At 31.1% G+C, this 18,728-nt stretch overlaps 1 protein-coding gene and 1 pseudogene across 5 annotated transcripts in view; both read left to right on the top strand.

Moving 5' to 3' along the window:
• LOC142323940 (uncharacterized) overlaps nt 1–6,563 on the top strand; it is a 36,023-nt gene extending 29,460 nt beyond the window's left edge. For all 5 annotated transcript variants that reach the window (XM_075364327.1, XM_075364328.1, XM_075364330.1 and 2 more), the window contains 2 exons: nt 4,350–4,486; nt 6,022–6,563. In XM_075364327.1, the coding sequence (XP_075220442.1) occupies nt 4,350–4,486; nt 6,022–6,235 (351 nt within the window). In that variant the 3' untranslated portion in view covers nt 6,236–6,563. The remainder of the gene's footprint in view (nt 1–4,349; nt 4,487–6,021) is intronic.
• Nucleotides 6,564–7,738: 1,175 nt separating this feature from the next.
• The window catches only part of LOC142323939 (sphingomyelin phosphodiesterase 4-like), a 65,990-nt pseudogene continuing 55,000 nt past the window's right edge, over nt 7,739–18,728 (top strand).

The raw sequence follows: 18,728 nt of genomic DNA, 5'->3' as shown, positions 1-18,728 counted from the left end.
GGTTAAAATATTGAGCTAACCATTAAAAAAATTGAAAAAAATTTTGAAACAATTAAAACTACTCCTAAATATACAGAAACATTTTATATAATCTCAACAAAATTATGGAAAACTGGACTGTCAAGAAATATGAGAAAAATATTTAAAGTGATATAAAAATAAATATTTTCCATTAAGTTGCTTTTTAAAAAAAATTGCTGTAAAAATTAAAAAGGTTTCACAACTAATTTAGTGGCTTGGAAGTAATCAGTAATATAACATTTCTTCATTGCTAACATTAAATGAATAATAATAATAATAAAACTATTGTTGTAAATAAACCTTATAAAATTTACTTTCATTTCCACAGACACAAATTCTTTATTTCATTTCACAGAGTTACAACTTTTTTTTTTGTCATTTCAAAATTGTCTGCTTTCTGTTATAACATATTTCTACCACAATTATTATAATTTTACAATATTATTGGTATCTTTTTAACAACATAAACAGGAAATTCCTATTGTAGAATTTTACAAATATAATTCCAGGTAAGTAACAAATTAATTCAATGTATAATTAAATTAATTCACTTATATGTATAAATTAGGTTAATGGGAATAATAAATGATTAAATAATCAATGGATGATGCCTTTACTTGCTGAAAATCCATAAAAGACTGGAACAAAATACATATTGTATTCTTGTTACAATTTTTAAAAATTATTCATAAATCAATTGTCTTTTTAATTCCTTTTTGACTAATATGTCTAGTCTTGAATTATTTTCCTTACATACTATAGCCAATCTGTTAGTAGGTATACATACATATATTACAATCTCTTGATAAACAAAAATAATTGTCAAGTGTTCAGTTAAGTATGTTGAAATAAAAATTAGGTAACAAAAGATGTACAATCAATTATAGTTGAATACTAATAAAAAGAGATAAATAAACAGATAAATTAGTTTGTGCAGATGTGCCAGATAAAAAAACTCTGCTGTTTTTGTGTGATAAATTTTCTCAAATATGGAGCCAATTTATTACAAAAAAGTTCATCACTTAATTTTTCAAATATAAACTTTGTTTACAGGATGATATATATATATATATATATATATATATATATATATATATATATATATATATATATATATATATATATAGATGTAATGTAATTTACTTTACAATTATCAAGAAATGTATCAGTAGCAAGTGATTTGTTTTATAACTTTGTCAAAATTGGAGTAAAGAATTGACTTTACTCCTAATTTTATTAGTAAAAACTAGTGTTTTTATCAAGATCCTTTATGCAATCAAAATCTTCACCCTCATTAAAAGATATTAAACTATCATTAAATCATATTCTACTTCAGTAGACAAAAGATCCTTAATAGAATAAACACTAGCAAATCGTTTAGTGAACAATATCCTGAGGCTTATTTGCTCTTTCCCTGTCATAAAGCACGGTTGTTGGAAATGATCTGCTACTATCAATTGAATTAACTTGATCATCAACATTATCTTATCTTCAACATTATTGATATAAGCCTTTTCATCATGAATAGGTAATTGTCTACAAAGTATTTGTTCTTTACCAAATAATCTATAATAATTTGTATTATACATTTTATTTAATTATATATTTTTTGTTAAATATTGCATTTTTCAGTAATATGGAAAATTAATATTTTTGATACCTTTGGTACATGACAATTAACTATTTTATTTACACATGAATTAAATTCATTAACAAATAAATTAATATCAGTAGTTGCAATTATTATTAATATTATGACCTAATAGTAAATTAAGTTCATTAACAATAGACCCATTATTTGAATGCTTAAAGTCAGAGATATAAACATTATGTTTGAATTTGGGATAATGTATTTCAGATAATACTTTCATTTGGTGGATGATAATCATCACAATCAAAAATACTACCTTGAGTTTCATTTAGTGAATATTACAGAGATTATTAAAAATTAAGAATGTTTTCTTCAGAATTTATTACATTATTAAGTTGCTTAAGATTATAATTAATTCAAAAATCAGATGAAATATGAACATATTTCAACATTATTATATGATGGCCTTGAGTTGTAAAAAAGTTAAGATTAACCCACTTGTTCAGTTATGTTGAAGTTATCAAGTAATAGTTTACAAAGACCATCAATACCAATGCAACTAGTAAATCAGAATAGTAACTATATGATTTAATTTTAAATTATTTATTGCAACCAGAACACCACCATCCTTCAAATTGTTACATGTAAATATGGACTATCAAATCTGTTAACAGTGCGTTTGGCAAATCGCTGTATAGTATGCTTTAGCATTCTGTTCTTTCGGTATTAGGTTGGTTGCTCTGTGGGTTTGTTGGACATGGCTCAGTAATAAACAAGATTTCGGTTGTTGAGTTGTGATTGAACATGCTTTGATTATTGGAATCAATTGCAAGAAACATAATGATTCTTTCAGTACAGGAACCCATTTTTCTCGTTGACTGAAACTTTTCTCCTACAAAGTAACGTGCGTTCAAGAACTGAAACCTACAGATCATGCCAAAAACTAAATTGCCAGTAATCAAGATTTCTAATATTTTTTTATTTTAATTTTTTTTTTTTAACTATCCTTGACTTCAGAATACAAATCTTCACAATAAAATTCAAGGCCTTTTTCTATGATATCAATTCTTTCCTCAACCATATTGAGTCTTATCACAAATTGTTACTATTGGAGAAATTATCTAGTTTTATAATCACATTATCATTGAGTTGCCAAAGCGGTTGAAGATTTCAAGTTTAGAGCAAACTTGAGTAAATTCATTGCTATATTGTTTAGTTTTCTGTCTAATGTTCTTATTTTTATTTTTTTTGAAAATCTGATGCACAGCATGGATTATTATGTCCCATAATATGAATGGCCTTGTATTGGTGGATGTTTGTGTTGAAGGAGATGGATTTTTTATTGTAGATTTTTCAGGTGAGTTCTAGTTTGTGTTTGTTTGTTTATTGATTTTTATTCGGAGATTTTGGGTATGATGGTTTCCCAAGGTATCTGAATTTACTGACTTTAGAGATTTAATTGTTATTGATTCTAATACATTTGGGGAGTATTAAATTTTTGTAATGAACTGTGTTTTTTGAAAGAAGGCCGGATTTATTATAGTTATTAGTTTCTAAACTGTCTTTATTATAATGATCCATGTGTTATGATAGGCTTGTTTAATTGATGAGTAGTGACGAAATAACCCCCCTCACCATGTTTCACTCTCATCTGCCACCCACATTAATTATATTTTGAATTACAATTTATATTCATCCTATTTATTCAATTTTTGTAATAACATATGGCAAAAGTTGGTTCAAAATGTATAACATTTATATAGTAGAAATATGGTAACCAGAGATACTGTTTTATATAATTTTCTGTTTATTAACTGCCTTAATTGTACTTTGTTATGAAATAAACACTTGTCAATAGCATAATTTGCACCAATTTATATTGTTCAAATGATTTTTTTTTTTGGCATGAATTGTTTATTTATTGTTGTAATAATTACGGGCTTCATGCCCAATTACAGTTAATTTATATGCAAATATGTTTTTTATGATGAATTTTGTAACTTGTGACAAATATGAAACTCGATGAGGATTCTTCCCATAACTTTCTGCATGAAAGGCAGATCTCTGGGAATAGTAATATATTTTATTGTAGGCTGCTATATAACAGATAATTGTCTTGGACCTCTTAATATAGCTTATTAAACAAATGAATTCATATTGAAAAAAAAATGAAAACTAACAGCATAAATTTATGTGATCTGCATAATAAAAAACTGGCAAATACTTGAAATTGCTGTTAAAATGCTCATGATTTTAGAAATGAATAATTATATTAGTGTTAGATTAACTTTGCACTGGTATGACTAATTGAAAACTTTGGCTTGCCAGTAAAGCTGAATAATATTATACACAGTACGACAAGTTTTGTAGAATAGATATTTTTTAACTAGTATGAATAATACATTGGGCTCAATGGTCAGTAAGCCGAGCATGAAATGTTCATTATTTTTAAGAATAACTTTGCCATTTTTATGAAAAATTTGTGTCTTCTTGGCCAGCCCTCAACTGTTCACTTATTTATTGACTTTGGCAACTACAGGCTACTTTCTATTTAATTATTATAATTTATGAAAAACTAAACTTTTGTTAAATGTGTAAAATGCAGAAACATTACCTTTCTGTTCCAGAGGTTGATGAATAACATTCAGATAAATTTTGCAGCATTGTGAAATCAGATAATTTATCAGATAAAATTATTACTAGTCGTATTTTTTAAAATTATCTTATCTTTTTTCAGATGGACCAATTCAAACACTGGATTTTTAAATTAAAAGACTATATCTATTCACGAATATTTTGGAAACCACCTAAATCAAACCATCTTGAATACATAACAGAAATCATATTGATTTGCTTAGTATTGTCGCTGATATGGTTAGACTTATTGAATGAGTATAATTCTTTATTTAATATACTTAATAAAATACCATCTTAAAAAATGTTAATATTAAGATAGAATTAAATTTCTTTTATTACAGTATATTTACCTTTCTAACTGATTTGACAACACTCTGCATTCCTGCCGATTATAAATTATATTTTTCATCATAATGCTTCAAATTAGATTTTTAAATGATTTTAGCAAATTATCCTTTTTTTTAAATTTCTAAACAATTTTTTTAAAGACATTTGACCGGTTTGATGTATTTTTCAATTCCTTTCTGTACTGTGCTAATTTTCCACTTTCTCGTGAGGTAGTTCATCTGTTTCTATCGTCTGTTTTTCTTTAACATGCAGAAGGCCATTTTGTACAATATGCAACACATAAGGTAGAATTTTTATACTATCAAAATGACTCTCTGAGTCATTAGTGTAATATATTTTTCTATGAAATCATTAAACCATGTTCACGTTGGAATAATTAAGTGACAGAGGACTCCCAAGTTTAAGATCACTTCATATTTCTATTAACACATATTTCAAATGCTTCATAAGCCAGAGAAGACCTCCTTTCTAAGCTTTCTTGTTTACTTCTCATAAGGCATTTAACTATTCATAAATGTATATTTTTTAAATATTTTTATTTAAATATGATACTAGATAATGCATCTGAAAACTATCCTGTTTTTTAATATCTTGCTAACGTTTCCTGTTAATTTTATGTAAGTTTTGAACTATCCTCACCATTGGCAGGTCTCCTGTATGCTCCTTCAGTTTCCTTAATTCCTTCAACTTATGATAGTACTATGGGAATTTGTCATCTAATCCACTTGTATTATCTATAATACCATGAAGGATGTTATAGATGTGTTATAGGATGTGTTCAGAGTAGCCACTTTATTTAGGTTGTTTGAGGTGCTAATTTTATGTGTGGGACTTGCTAGTAATTCTTTCCTTTCCCAGGGGAAGTTGCATGTAAACTAACTTAATGAGCTGTCAGGTAAAACTTGATTTCTTACTCCAAAAATATCAAAATTCTAATTTACTTGTAATCTGTATTTCTGTAATTTTACTACATTAATAAAAATTCATCATTTCAAATCTCATCTTGTTTATCTCATTCATTATTAATCCTTTTTTTTATTATAAACTGTTTTTAATTTACAAATTTTAAAAACCAAGAGTTTTTAACTCTGCAACTAAACTGGTAAATAAAACAATTGGTGTATAACAAAAACAAATGTGTTTATTTCCTTAGGCCTAATTATGCACAAGACTTAAGTTAATTGACTGAAGAAAGTGTGTGTGTCATTTTGGTTGAAGATGGACAAAGATTGATTTTTTGTTAATGTCATTTTAATGTGAATTAAACTGAATAAAACATTAAAACATTTTAATGTGTCACAGTTAATGTGAACATTTATCATAAAATGAACATGTAAGCAAACGTTATCCATAATTTTAACATTCTAAACTTAGTATTATGTGTTACATTATTTTTGAAAACTCTATTATTGTTTTTTTTTTAGGTGGTGTATTCAGAAGCATGTTGAACGCCTAATAGATTGGTACAAGAAAAGAGGTACAGTGGTAGTACCCAATCCAACAGAAGCAACTGAGAAAAGGACAAGTAGGGAAAAAAGAAAAACTACAGCTGGTGGTCAATCTACCAGCTGTAGAGTACAGTCACAAGAGAGACAGCTAAGAAGTAATACTACAAATAAGAGAAAATTTAAAAAATAAATTTAAAAAATATAAAAAAAAATTTTTGGTAATAAAGACGATTGAGGCCAAAGATGATAAAATTTTCTGTCTATTATACGGATCAAAGAACCTATTTTTATTGAATATTACTAAAACATGTGATGGTTACTAAAAGCAAGTGATTTTAATTTTTTTTAATTTAATTTATTATACGGATAAAAGAACCTATTTTTATTGAATATTACTAAAACATGTGATGGTTACTAAAAGCAAGTGATTTTAATTTTTTTAAATTATTTTTAATTTAATTTTTGTAAAAAACTGACAATAAATTTCTAAATTAATTTTTATTTTTGTATAAAACTGACTGGATGTTTAGTTTATTAATTTTTTTGGTTTTTAAATTTATTAATTTAAAATTTGATTTTATCATAATTTCATAAAAATTGTACAGTGAAATTTAACAAAAATAAAACATTTTTGGATTAAGTGATATATAACAGTCTCAACATGAACAAAACCATTACAAATCTGTATGTCATGAAAATAAGGTGTATTTTAAAGATACTTTCCAATATTCTTGTAATTGATTTTTTTCAGAATATCTGTTAATGCTGTTGTAAATATAAATTAGGCAAAGGAACATCACAATGCTTGCCACACCAGAAATATATATTTAAAAAGTGAATTATCTAAATCTATGCTTCTTCTAGTTAGCTTTGAAACTGGGAAAAACTGGTTATTTGAATGCTGGTGGAGGTGTTGTATCAAACAATTAGTTAAATTTTTATCATGTTTGTTAGTAAAGTTTTGTAAGCATAGTTGGTTGTGTTAAGTAGTTCATTTTGCTTGTCTCTGGGTTTGTGTAGGAAGATAGTGAGCAGATGTAGTGGGAATTCATTGCTGGGAGGGGGCTTATGATGCCCACAGATAGACATACTCAGGTGAACACATACGTGTTTTTACCTCATTCTGGTGCGACAACAGCATGGTTCCCCTCACCTTTATTTAAAATACACCTTCCAACCCGCATGAAAAACTTGACTAACAAAAACTTAGTCTTGACAGTAGAATCAGTACAAACCCACTTCAGTCCATTTTCTGAAATGCTCTTGAAAGCTGACACCAACTAGATCTTAACAATGGAATCATGTAATTTTTACCAGTTATACAATATACATTTGGTATTACTGATAATGATGGCACATTTCATCTCAAGCAGTACAGTTAAATTATGTAATAAGTTTAAGTAAAGAACTAATGCAAACATGGGAAGAAATTTTAAACATCTTTTGATAACAAAAAGATTTAATAAAACAACCAAAAGTTATGACCACAAAAATCAATTATAAACCGCAGCCCAGCAGAAAGAAATTTTTCTTTCTCTCAGTTTAGCCTCCGGAACCATCGTATGGATGATATGTATGATTATTAATGAAATGTCTTGTACGGTCTCAGGTCGACCATTCCTGAGATGTATGGTTAATTAAAACCCAACCACCAAAGAACACTGATATCAACAAACTAGTATTGAAATCAGTATAAAAATAACTACCTTAATTTTGAATTTTGATGTTAGAACTCTCCACTTAGAAATCAGCTGACTTGCGAAACGAGTTCGCCACTAGACCAACCCGGTGGGTTTTATTTTTATACCAAAAAAAAAAAAATTAAATTCAACTTGATAATTCCATTCAGCTATACTACATAATTTTAAGTATGTATGACTATATCGATGGTTATATGATACTTCCACTTGCGTGTAGCAGATTCGATAGTGATTATTGTACGGTGTCATATAACAGTGTAATTTATCTGCAAGGTATTTATTTTTATTCTCATTTTTCTGTTTAAATATTTAAAATTCAATGAAATTTATCTGATGAGAAGTTAAATCTTTATGAATGTTTAATTGAAATAAAATTATTATTTTCAAGTAGTTGTGGTTGTAGTCCATGTATTATGTTTAGAGGTTATGTTTTAAAACACGTTTGTAAGTGATAAAGAATTTACTGTCTGTTACTAACACATGAAACGTTAGTATGTTGTGTTAAACATAAATTCTTTTTTAATAAGAATATAACTGAATTATATTTCGCATAGCTTGACGCAGAAATTAATCTACAAGTAATTGGCGGGAAATTGCCGATTAATTTCGAAAAATGTCAATAGCCATTTACTTAATTTGGCCAGAGATCTTATTTTTTTGAGTTGGCAATTACGGTTTAAGTTTTATTTGAAATGTGTGATTTCATGAAATTTTGAGAAATTTATTTCAAAATTGATTTGATATAATAACGTGTGGGTTTTCGTTGTAACAAACTAAAACAGGTAAGTTTTGAACTGCACTTGTTTACTTGTTGCTTAATCTAATAATGAAAGTGAATTGTTAATATTTATTAATTTTGAAGTGTTATTTTGCCATGTTTTTAACCAGTGAAAGTTTGCTCGTGGAGTTAATTATATCACTACTGTTGTATCGCTTACAAGTAAATTGATTTCTTCTACTATTATATAAGATTTATTCCACCTGAACTTGCCAATTTGTCTGAGAAGTTTTTTTTGTAACTATGGTAAAGTAACCTTGTTAAACATTTAATAACATACATTTTATTGAGTAATTCATTTAATTTTACCCTTAATGAAATTAAATTACATTGGTTGTTGCAGGCTGATAAAGTAAGAATTGGCTTCAATAACAGTGAGTCAATATGTTCCCACTGAATATTTTCACCTTATATTTCTAAATGTTAGCTTCCACCTGTTAAGAAAAACATACTTATTGTTTCTATGTGAATAATTGCGCTATATATAAATGTTTGTCACAAAACAATAATGAAATTTCCTTTTGATTATTTTAATTTTAACTGTGTGATTATTTAATCAGTTTGTATGATTAATTCAAGTAATTTTAATTCTCAATTTATCGTTAAAATGAAATTTGGTATAATTTTATTGGCTTGGCAAAAGTACTTTAACATTATTTTTGTAATTTATATAGCATAATAGTACCTGTTGGTGTTAATTTTTATTTATTAAATTAGTATAATTTCACATAATGCATACATGAAGAGTAAACTTTAATGAGATATGTTTTATAACATATTATTTCATAGTAAAATAGAATACAGAATAGAGCTAATTTATTTCAGTGTCTGTATATAGTACATACATAATCTCTATGATGAAAAAATCTGTGTACTGAGAGCTTAACTTTGATCAGCATGGAATCTAATGTCTAACTTTAGGAGACAGCTGGAGACCACTTTACTATTTCCACGCCAATCTTGAGGCCTCTAGAAAATGTGTTGACATATATTTCACATTACAGGAGATTGAGACACTGCTCGGTTATACTATTCGTTTTAAAATTTTTGACCACAAATGTCATTACAATATAGCAATTACTTGATCAACTTTAAATTTTTTTCAAACCAACATATGATTATGTTAATGAGAGAAAAAGGGAGATCAACTTATATTAAGTGTTTAGTTGTCAAAGTTGGACTCTGTAAGATGATTATCCATCATAACACAGGACTAATAGCTTGGAACATGTGGTGTAATCTCTCTCTATAGTGACTATAGTAAAATTTAACATGTGGTGTAATCTCTCTCTATAGTGACTATAGTAAAATTTAAATATAAATTTGGTCTAGTATCCCAGAAGATGGTGTTTTATACCATACCGTGGTACTTTACCACTCCACAAAGCTGTAGTAACCTTAATGTTCAACTCTAACCAAAACCCTAACCTCTCTCCACAGAACTCAAATTTTAACCCTAATCTGTCTCCACAGAACCCGTAAGCATCTTAACAGGTAGCCATAACTTGCAAGATTGATTGCTCATTCATTGAAGTACTGATTACATGGTGTGGATTTTGACCTTGCATGGGTCACCTGCTTTCCAACATTTAGACCTTGTGTTCTCTGATGCTAAATATATCTACTGTGGCATATTAAAGCATGAAAAAGCTTAAAGTTGATCAAGTAATTTCTCAGAATTACCATATTTTACTATTTATGACATATTTATTAATATTATATTATGTTAACGTAGTTACATCTTGACATATTCCTTTTTGTTCTAACATTTTTTCACATTACTTTGTTGTAAAAATAAAATGTTACATTTTAACGTTTAGATAGTTTAAATTTGTAAATTGTTTGTTTTGAATACAAACAATAAACTTTGTTTTGCACTCACGTATTCACTTCAGTATAAATAAAACATAAACTTTGGTATGGTTATAGTACTCCTCATTTCCCCTAGTAAGCCTTGTAAGGGATGTTTTAAGAATGGTGTGCCATTTTCTGTTGTGATTTGTCATAAGGATAGCCATATAAAGTCAAAACAATAGGATTTATGAGAATCACCACATGTATCATGCAAAACCATTGCACCTCAGATGATGGGTGTGTGGTGTGTAATATCAAAAAACATCGGTCCTATTTTCTTTGTGTACACCGTTAATGCGTAACGATATCAGAATATTTTATTGCAGTTCATTGTACTTTTGGAAAATGAAGATTGATACTGTTTGTTTCTACATGAAGGCGCAACATTACCCTGCGCAAATTCAAGAACAACTTCCATTAACAAAACTTTGGTGATTGTATATATATTCTACCAAAATATCCAGATTTGACACTGCCAGATTTTTTTCTTTAGGGGTTATTTCAAAGAAAAAGTCTGTAACAAACAACTGAAGCTCACTAGGTGAAAAAGCTGTATTGAATATTCCAGACACAAATTGAAAACTGCTGTAAGAAACACAGTGAAAAGGATGGAAATGTATATTTAGAAAGTTGGCAGACTTTTTCAATATTTAGTTTACAATTTAATATGTTGTAAGTAGGTGGTGGTTGTGGTTGGAAGAGGCCATACGAAGGCAAGATAGTAGGTTATGTAAATGTAAATTAAAGCAGTTATTGACAAATACTATTAAGGAGGGAAAGGTACTCACTAAGACCAGGATGGCTGTTCTCCGGGTGCGAGACATGGAGAGCGGCATACAGCCGGCTGAAGTCCAACAAGGGCTGTCTGAGGCCTGTGGTCAGGAAATGCCAGATCTTCAAGTGATCGTCAGACCTGGTTTCGGAGAAACTACAGTGGCGATGTGTCGACTTCCTGCGCCGATCGTCTTATCACTAGTGCGAAGAAGGGTCAATATAGGGCTCTTGTCATGCAGAGTAGATGTTTTAGATTACCTATGAAGTGTTATCGATGGTTGGAGTTTGACCATACAGCCAGAAACTGCAAAGTTGCTGGTAGGTTGGCTGCGTGCTTCTACTGCGGTGGTGAGGGGCACTGCGCTGCGGAGTGCAAGAGTACTGCAAAATGTGTCAGGTTTGGCTTAGAGGGACACCGTACTGGAGCAGCAGCATGCCATGAAGAGGCTAATACGAAGAGGTTTAGTAGAGATGTGGGTGTTGTGGATGTTAGAAGCTTTGTCCTGTTTTCTGCATGATTCTTGTGTGATGTTTTCGGTGATGTATTTGACGTGCTGTATGTGTTGTTTCCAGTGGTGTTGTTTTTGTGGTGTGTGACATCCTGTTGGTTTATTATGATTGTGTGTGCAGGCGATTTCCTCTTCTTCTGATGAAATGCTTTTATAAGCACTACCAGGAAGGTGGGAAGCCAGGGGTGGAGGTTTAGTCAGTTGTGCACAGGTATACATACACCCTTGGTTATAACTGGCAGAACCTGTTAGTGAGCCCGATACTGCTTAGGCGCCCGTAAATGGGGTTCCTCCACCTCAGGAATGGGGTAGTTATGATACTACATGTATAAAAAAAGGAACTATCCCAACATTTGTCGGCATGGATCAAGGGAAACCATGGTAAAACCTTGATTCATTTGATCTGAGGGGCACAATATACACAATTAATTATAACATATCACATCAGATGTGATAAAATCTCATATTAATCTTTTCAGTTAGAAACACATGAGGTAAAAATATACATGATCAATGTATACCATATATGTACACCGATGTAAATTATTGACAATTATGATCAATGATAACGTAATAGTAGATACTACTAAAAACAATTTTCGGAATAATCAAGTAAATGTAATATATATATATAAATAGAAAGGTAAAACTCAAGGCATAAACTTGCTATTTATATGTTTTTATTACATGTTATTTGGAATATCTTTTTCTTTTTATAACAAAACTTACTTTGCTGAATGTTTGTTTATGGAAACTATTTATAATTTATTCAAATATGTGCAATGATTTTAATAAATTTTCATAACCATTTTATGGTTTTTTCTTCTAACCTAAAATAATTAATTAATTATATTGCTGCATATAGTAGCTTGGAAATTTTAGGTAATGTAGACCAGCTTGAGGTTAGAGTAACGGTATATTTTATGTATATATTAAGGCCTGACGTGCTAAAACTGAAGCTAATGCACTGCAGTTGGGTTTGGTAAGATATTCAAAAATCAATGTCAGTTGGTATTTGGTCAAAATCAAACATCCAGTAATAAGAAAGAATTTTATTAAAATTAATAAGAAATCAAAGAAAAGGGAAAAAAGTAGATGACAGGAAAGAAATAATGTAATCTTTGAGGGACTTGTGAAACAAGCAGATAATCCCCCAAAAAGGAGTATTATTCCCTTCTATTAGAACCCATCCTCACCTAACTTTCACAGAAGTGTAGCGTTAACAAGCACGGGAGCAGCACGTTACTAGTCAATGTTTCTGTGTTTATCAGCTGATCAGTTCAAATATAAATGCAATTTTTTGTTCCCGAGCGTCTACGGTTGGTAGGAATGGGCCCGCGCTTCTAGTATGCCTGGGTGGGGTATTAGGAGTGGGGAGAGCCGACCATTCCACACTCCCAACCAGTGCAACAGGTGCACCCCTCCACTGCGCAATGCATAATTATAAAATTTCTTGCTCGTCAAGGAGTTCAAGCGATGAAAATTTTTCGGAGATTGACTGTTCAGTTCGAGGACCAAACATTGTCGTGTGTTTGCCCGGCATAAAGAGTTCAAGGAAGGAAGAGAAAGAGTGGAAAATCAAGAACATGATCGCCGCCCTTGGAGCAGCATTATAGATGAAAGCATTCACGTGGTTCGAGACATTCTTCAAGACGATCGACGGGTGAGAGTATCAGAAATTGTGAAAGAAGGTGATGCATTTTTTGGGATCATCACCTGCGACGAAACGTAGGTCTACCACTACATTCCCTAGTCGAAATAAGCTAGTATGGAGTGGCGGCGAAAAGGAAAGGGGCGACATCCCTTGTGAAAGCCAAGTCTCGACTGTCAGCCAGCAAGTTTCTTTCAACCTTTTTTTTGACCGGCGAGGTATCTTGCTCATAGATATTTTGCATGAGCGACGCACAATCAGTGCAGCTTAGTACTACGAGGTGAGTGCTGCATATTGCCGCAAAAGATGAGACCAACTGATTTGAGAGGCCATCTTCACCACGACAGTGCCAGGCCCCATACTGCAGCTCTCTAACGGTTTCAAAACTAGAAGAAATGCACTGGACTCAACTTGATTATCCTCCCTACAGCCCAGACCTATCGTCCTGCGATTTTCATTTGTGGGCCGCTTAAAGAAGCTGTAGGAGGGCAATGATTTGAAGATGACAAGGTCATGAAGGGATTCGTGTGCAATTGGCTCTTGACGCAGCCAGCTTCATTCTACGATGCTGCGATAAAAGACCTTCCTTCTCGTTGGGAAAAATGTATTTCTAAAGCAGGAAACCATGTAGAAAAATAAATTATATTTGCCTTTTATTTTTCAAGAAATAAATTTTAAAAAAAATAAAAAATAAAATCCCGTTTATATTTGATTTACCCTCGTATAATAAAACAGATTGTTTGTTTTCCTGGTAGTAGTATAGGTTTCTTTATAGAAAACCCCTAACTCATTCTCATAATTTTGTGGCATATTGAAATTATCAACTTAACTATTAACCATTAAACTAGTTCCTCCATTGAGAGTATAAGGGGTATTTTTCTGTTGTTGTATGTATTTATCTCATTTTTGAAACATTAAAAATTATTATTCTATATTTGCTTCTCTACTAGTTTTTAGTAAAACAGTTCTTAACAAAGAAATTCATATACCTTGCATATTAATAATAATAATTTTTATTTATTTAATACAGCAAAACAGCAGAAGCCATATGTGCTGTATTAATAATTATAAAACAGTGGCAAACAAAAGCATATAATGCTAGGGCCATAGGTCTGGGCTGTAGGGAGGATTATCAAGTTGATCATTAAAATAAAAAACAGTTAAATTTCTAACTGATTAGATAACAGTTGCTAACAACAGCAACAATAATAATGACTTTAGTCAATCTAAAATCATTTCTTGCAAGCAAGAAATGGTCTTGCAAGCCATTTAATCAGCCCAAGGTTGCGCTTCACCTTACTAACAATTTCATCCATATGACCTTTTAAATAAAGCTTGGTGTATAATAAGACTCCGAGATCATTTACTCTGTTCAATTCTATAGGCTCACCACCAATGGAGTAAACTTGATGAGAAAGATTGGTTTTTCTGGAGAATTGAACTTGAAGGATGTTATTCAAAGTTGAAGGCATTTTGTTAACCTATGCTCAGTTGTAAACAGCATTAATATTATTCTGTATCAGAAGATGGTTGTGCTCAGAAGAGACTGAATGATAAATCTTAGATCATTTGCATAAATTTCAATGACATCTTAGATAACCACCGACACATCATTCATAAAAATTAAAAAAAGCGACCCAAATTAGAGAGTCCTGAGGAACTTCAAAAGAAGCAACGAACTCATGAGAAGACGTCACACCTGCATAGTGAATAGAAAATCTTCCTTAAAGGTTTGAGGCAATCCAAAAAATCAGGCTTTCGCTTAAACCATAATGTCTCAGTTTACAAAGAAGTATATTAGGGCATCTTGTTGAACACCTTTTGGAAATCAAAGTAGGTAGCATCTACCTGACCTTGCCCCTCTAAAAATGAAGTCACCCCATGAAGTCAAGAAAGGGGTTGAGGTTAAATGTTGTCAAGCAGTTCTCCATAAATTCGTGTAGATGATTGGTGTAAGTGGTTGGATATGACAGTAAAAATGGAAACAGACTATTTTTTCTATGATTTTGGAAAAAAGAGCTTAATATGGAGATAGGACAAAAATTATTTATTATACATGGACCAGGTTTAGGAATAGGTATGACAGTTGCCTTCTTCCTAAGGGAAGAAAAAATACTGGATTGCAAACTCCAATTGCAAATGGAGTTAAGGGCAGGAGCGATCAACAGACTAACTCCTTTGATAATATGTGGATAATATATTCTCCAAAACCAAGTAAGTTTATCATTAAAATTAATCTCACAATAATGAGCCTGATATAGTTTATCTTGTCAGAGAGCAATTTTTACCTTTTACAAAGCTCACAAAGCATTGTAATCAGACAAAAGACCAGAGTGTTTATACCATCAATGAGCCTTGTTTTTCTTATTAATCAGTAAAATTAACAGAAATCAGCAGAAAACCAAGGAGAAAATCTGGAAGGATGACAGCAAACAAAAGGATACATATCCATCTATAGCATCAAAAATGACCTGATAAATTTATTGACAGCTTGATCAAGAGAACAACTCAGGAGAACTCCAGACAAATCAGTTTCTGCCACATCAGAATACAGGCCTAGAAAGTCACTCCTGCTAAAATTATGTTGGACATTGTTCACAGTAGTAAAGAAATTCAGATTTCTTAATAAAAGCAGAAAATGGAGGATGAAACTTATCAGGGTGAACTACACTTTTAGATGGAGCTGTTTCAACAAATGGTAAAATTGAGATTCAGTTGTTAGCTATCATGTCGAGCCATCTGAGATTCAAGATCAACAAAAGAGAGATTAAGGTATCGACGAGGTTAAATGTTAATCCAGCCCTTCGTTTTGCATATAAATAGATGTTGTGGAATACTAGTGTAGTAGATGCAAAATACTGTTGCATCACAGCAGGTTGAACAGCTGGAGAAAAATAATGGACACCAATTAGAAGGCTCTTCATTCCAGATGTTGGAAACTTAAGAAAGTTGTACTTGGAAACAATCTCAAGTGAAAGTTCTAGGTCAGTCCGCCGAACATACACAGTGACTAAATGGGATCCACTACCCGCTTACAGTCTGAAACTGCATAATCTCTATCCAAACGGTAGATCTTATATGATTCAGGGAAGAAATCTGCATCACAATGAATATCATTGAACCATGTCGTAAGGACATTGAACATTGAAGTCATATCTCGCTAGAGATACAAAAAGCTTGTCCGATATAGTTCTGAAGCCTCAAACATTTTGATATAATGGCATTAAACTAGTCTTATGATTCGATAAGAAAGCCATCCTTCTCTGGCCGGCAAACTATCATTTAAAACATTATTAAATGTATCAAAGATAGGGGCAGTAAGAATACCCTCAGCCCATAGGTCCGGGTTATTAATCTTCATAAATTTCGAATCATTGACATAACATGGAATAAATTGTAAGTAGCAAATTTAGGTTTTAATTCAGTATATTTAAAAAAAGCTAAATTAAGATCTTTACACTAATTTTTTATATCAGCAGTAGTGATTGAAGGTTTCAACTGCTAACAGAACGAGCCCTCTTTTTGTTTTTAGTGTGTGCAGTAACCAAATCAGTATTTAATTCCAAACGGTCAAATTTAATATTTTTATTTTTGTTGGATATCAAATTACCGGGAGCGCAATCAAGACCACTAAGCTGAACTTTTTTACTGGGAAAATTCTTAACATTACACTTATCTGTGTTTCTCCTCAAATCCTCTTCTAGAGAAAATCGAGAACATGAAGTATGTTGGTAAAAAAAGAAAAGTGTTTTGAAGCATTATTTTTTAGCCTTCTATACAGTAATCCTTTGGTTTAATGCGATTTTGAATTTGCACGGTTGATTTTATAACACTGCCCCTTGACTTAACGCGGATCTGGTTTTGAATTAACGCAATCAGAATTACTGTACATAAGGTGTAAAATAATATTCGTGAAAGGATTCTTAAAAAGGATTTTCGGTAAACAATTTACACGGACTTATACGTGCAATATGACATATATGACTTATACATGCACTACACGGACGTGTAATGCGATAAACAATGAAACAGGTTTTCCCTTTCAATAATAGCATACGGAAGTATATTAGGTTGGTAACACTTAAGTGTTTGGTTTATAGACATTTTAATGATCACAGTCAATTAGCTGTTCAGAGAATATGTTGAGTTGCGTTATTCTATCTTAGTTATATTACCGTGTAGTATATAAGTATTCTGATCGATCTGTGTTCAGGGCGTAATGCAAAGGCTACACTACATGCAATATTGTAATTTATTGTGCGAGATATTTTAGAATTTTATTGTGAATTATTTACGTATTATCTTTTTATTTTTCGTGTTTTTAACTATGTCTGACCTTATACTATGGGAAAGAAAAGGAAAACTAACACTCTTGAGGCAAAGTTGGAGATGATAAAAAACATCATGATGTTTTACGTAACATTGATATCGCAAATTATGTTGGCCTTGTCGAATCAACAATTCGTTCAATAATAATAAGGATAATTAAAATAAGGATACAATTATGATTTCTGGAAAAAATGCTAGTCCTCTTCAGACTTCACGAATGTCTTATTTATGATCTCCTTTAAAAAATAGTTGAACTTGAAAAACTATTGAATATTTTCATAGAAGATTGTACTCAACGTCGTATTCCCATGATTCGTGAAAGAGCGTTAAGTTTGCATGAACTATTAAGACTTAAATACAATGCTGAAGATATCAACCCATTCAATGCAAGCACAGGATGGTTTGAAAATTTAAAAAAACTTTCAAACCTGCATAAAATTTTGATCCAAGGTGGAGCAGCCAGTGCAAATGAAGAAGTCGAAAAACTGAAAAAGATTTACAAATTATCATGAAAGAAGGAGGATACACGTCACAGCTACTATTTAATGTTGGCGAAACGGCAATTTTTTGGAAAAAGATGTCTAAACGTACTTTTATCGCAAAATAAGAACGCCATATGCCCGATTTTAAATTATCTAAAGATCGATTCACACTTTTACTTGGAGGAAAAGCGAAGGGTAACTCTAAACTAAAACCGTTGCTTGTATATCACTTAGAAAATCCCCATGATTTTAAAGGAATTAACAAACAATCTGTACCCGTGTATTGGACATCCAACCAAAAAGCATGGGTAACGAGGCGCATTTTTTTTTTTGACCTATTTAAGAATTGTTTTAGTCTGCAACTCAAAGATTTTTGTACAGGAAAAAATATCGCACACAAAGTCGTTCTATTGCTCGATTACGCTCCTGAATATCCAAGCTCCGAGGAATTGGAAGCAATTAATTCACATGTAAAAGTAGTTTATATGCCTGCAAATACATCACAAGCCATTTAGTCAAGAACTGATAGCCAGCCACATTCAAGGCTTACTATCTTAAAAAAAAAAAAAAAAATTTCTGAGGTGGTTTCTGCGACTAACAGTTCAA

This window comes from Lycorma delicatula, chromosome 4, assembly GCF_047948215.1.
Source record: "Lycorma delicatula isolate Av1 chromosome 4, ASM4794821v1, whole genome shotgun sequence".
NCBI classification, from domain to species: Eukaryota; Metazoa; Arthropoda; class Insecta; order Hemiptera; family Fulgoridae; genus Lycorma; species Lycorma delicatula.
Note: the sequence above shows the minus strand (reverse complement) of the source record. Positions and strands in the feature narration are given on the sequence as shown.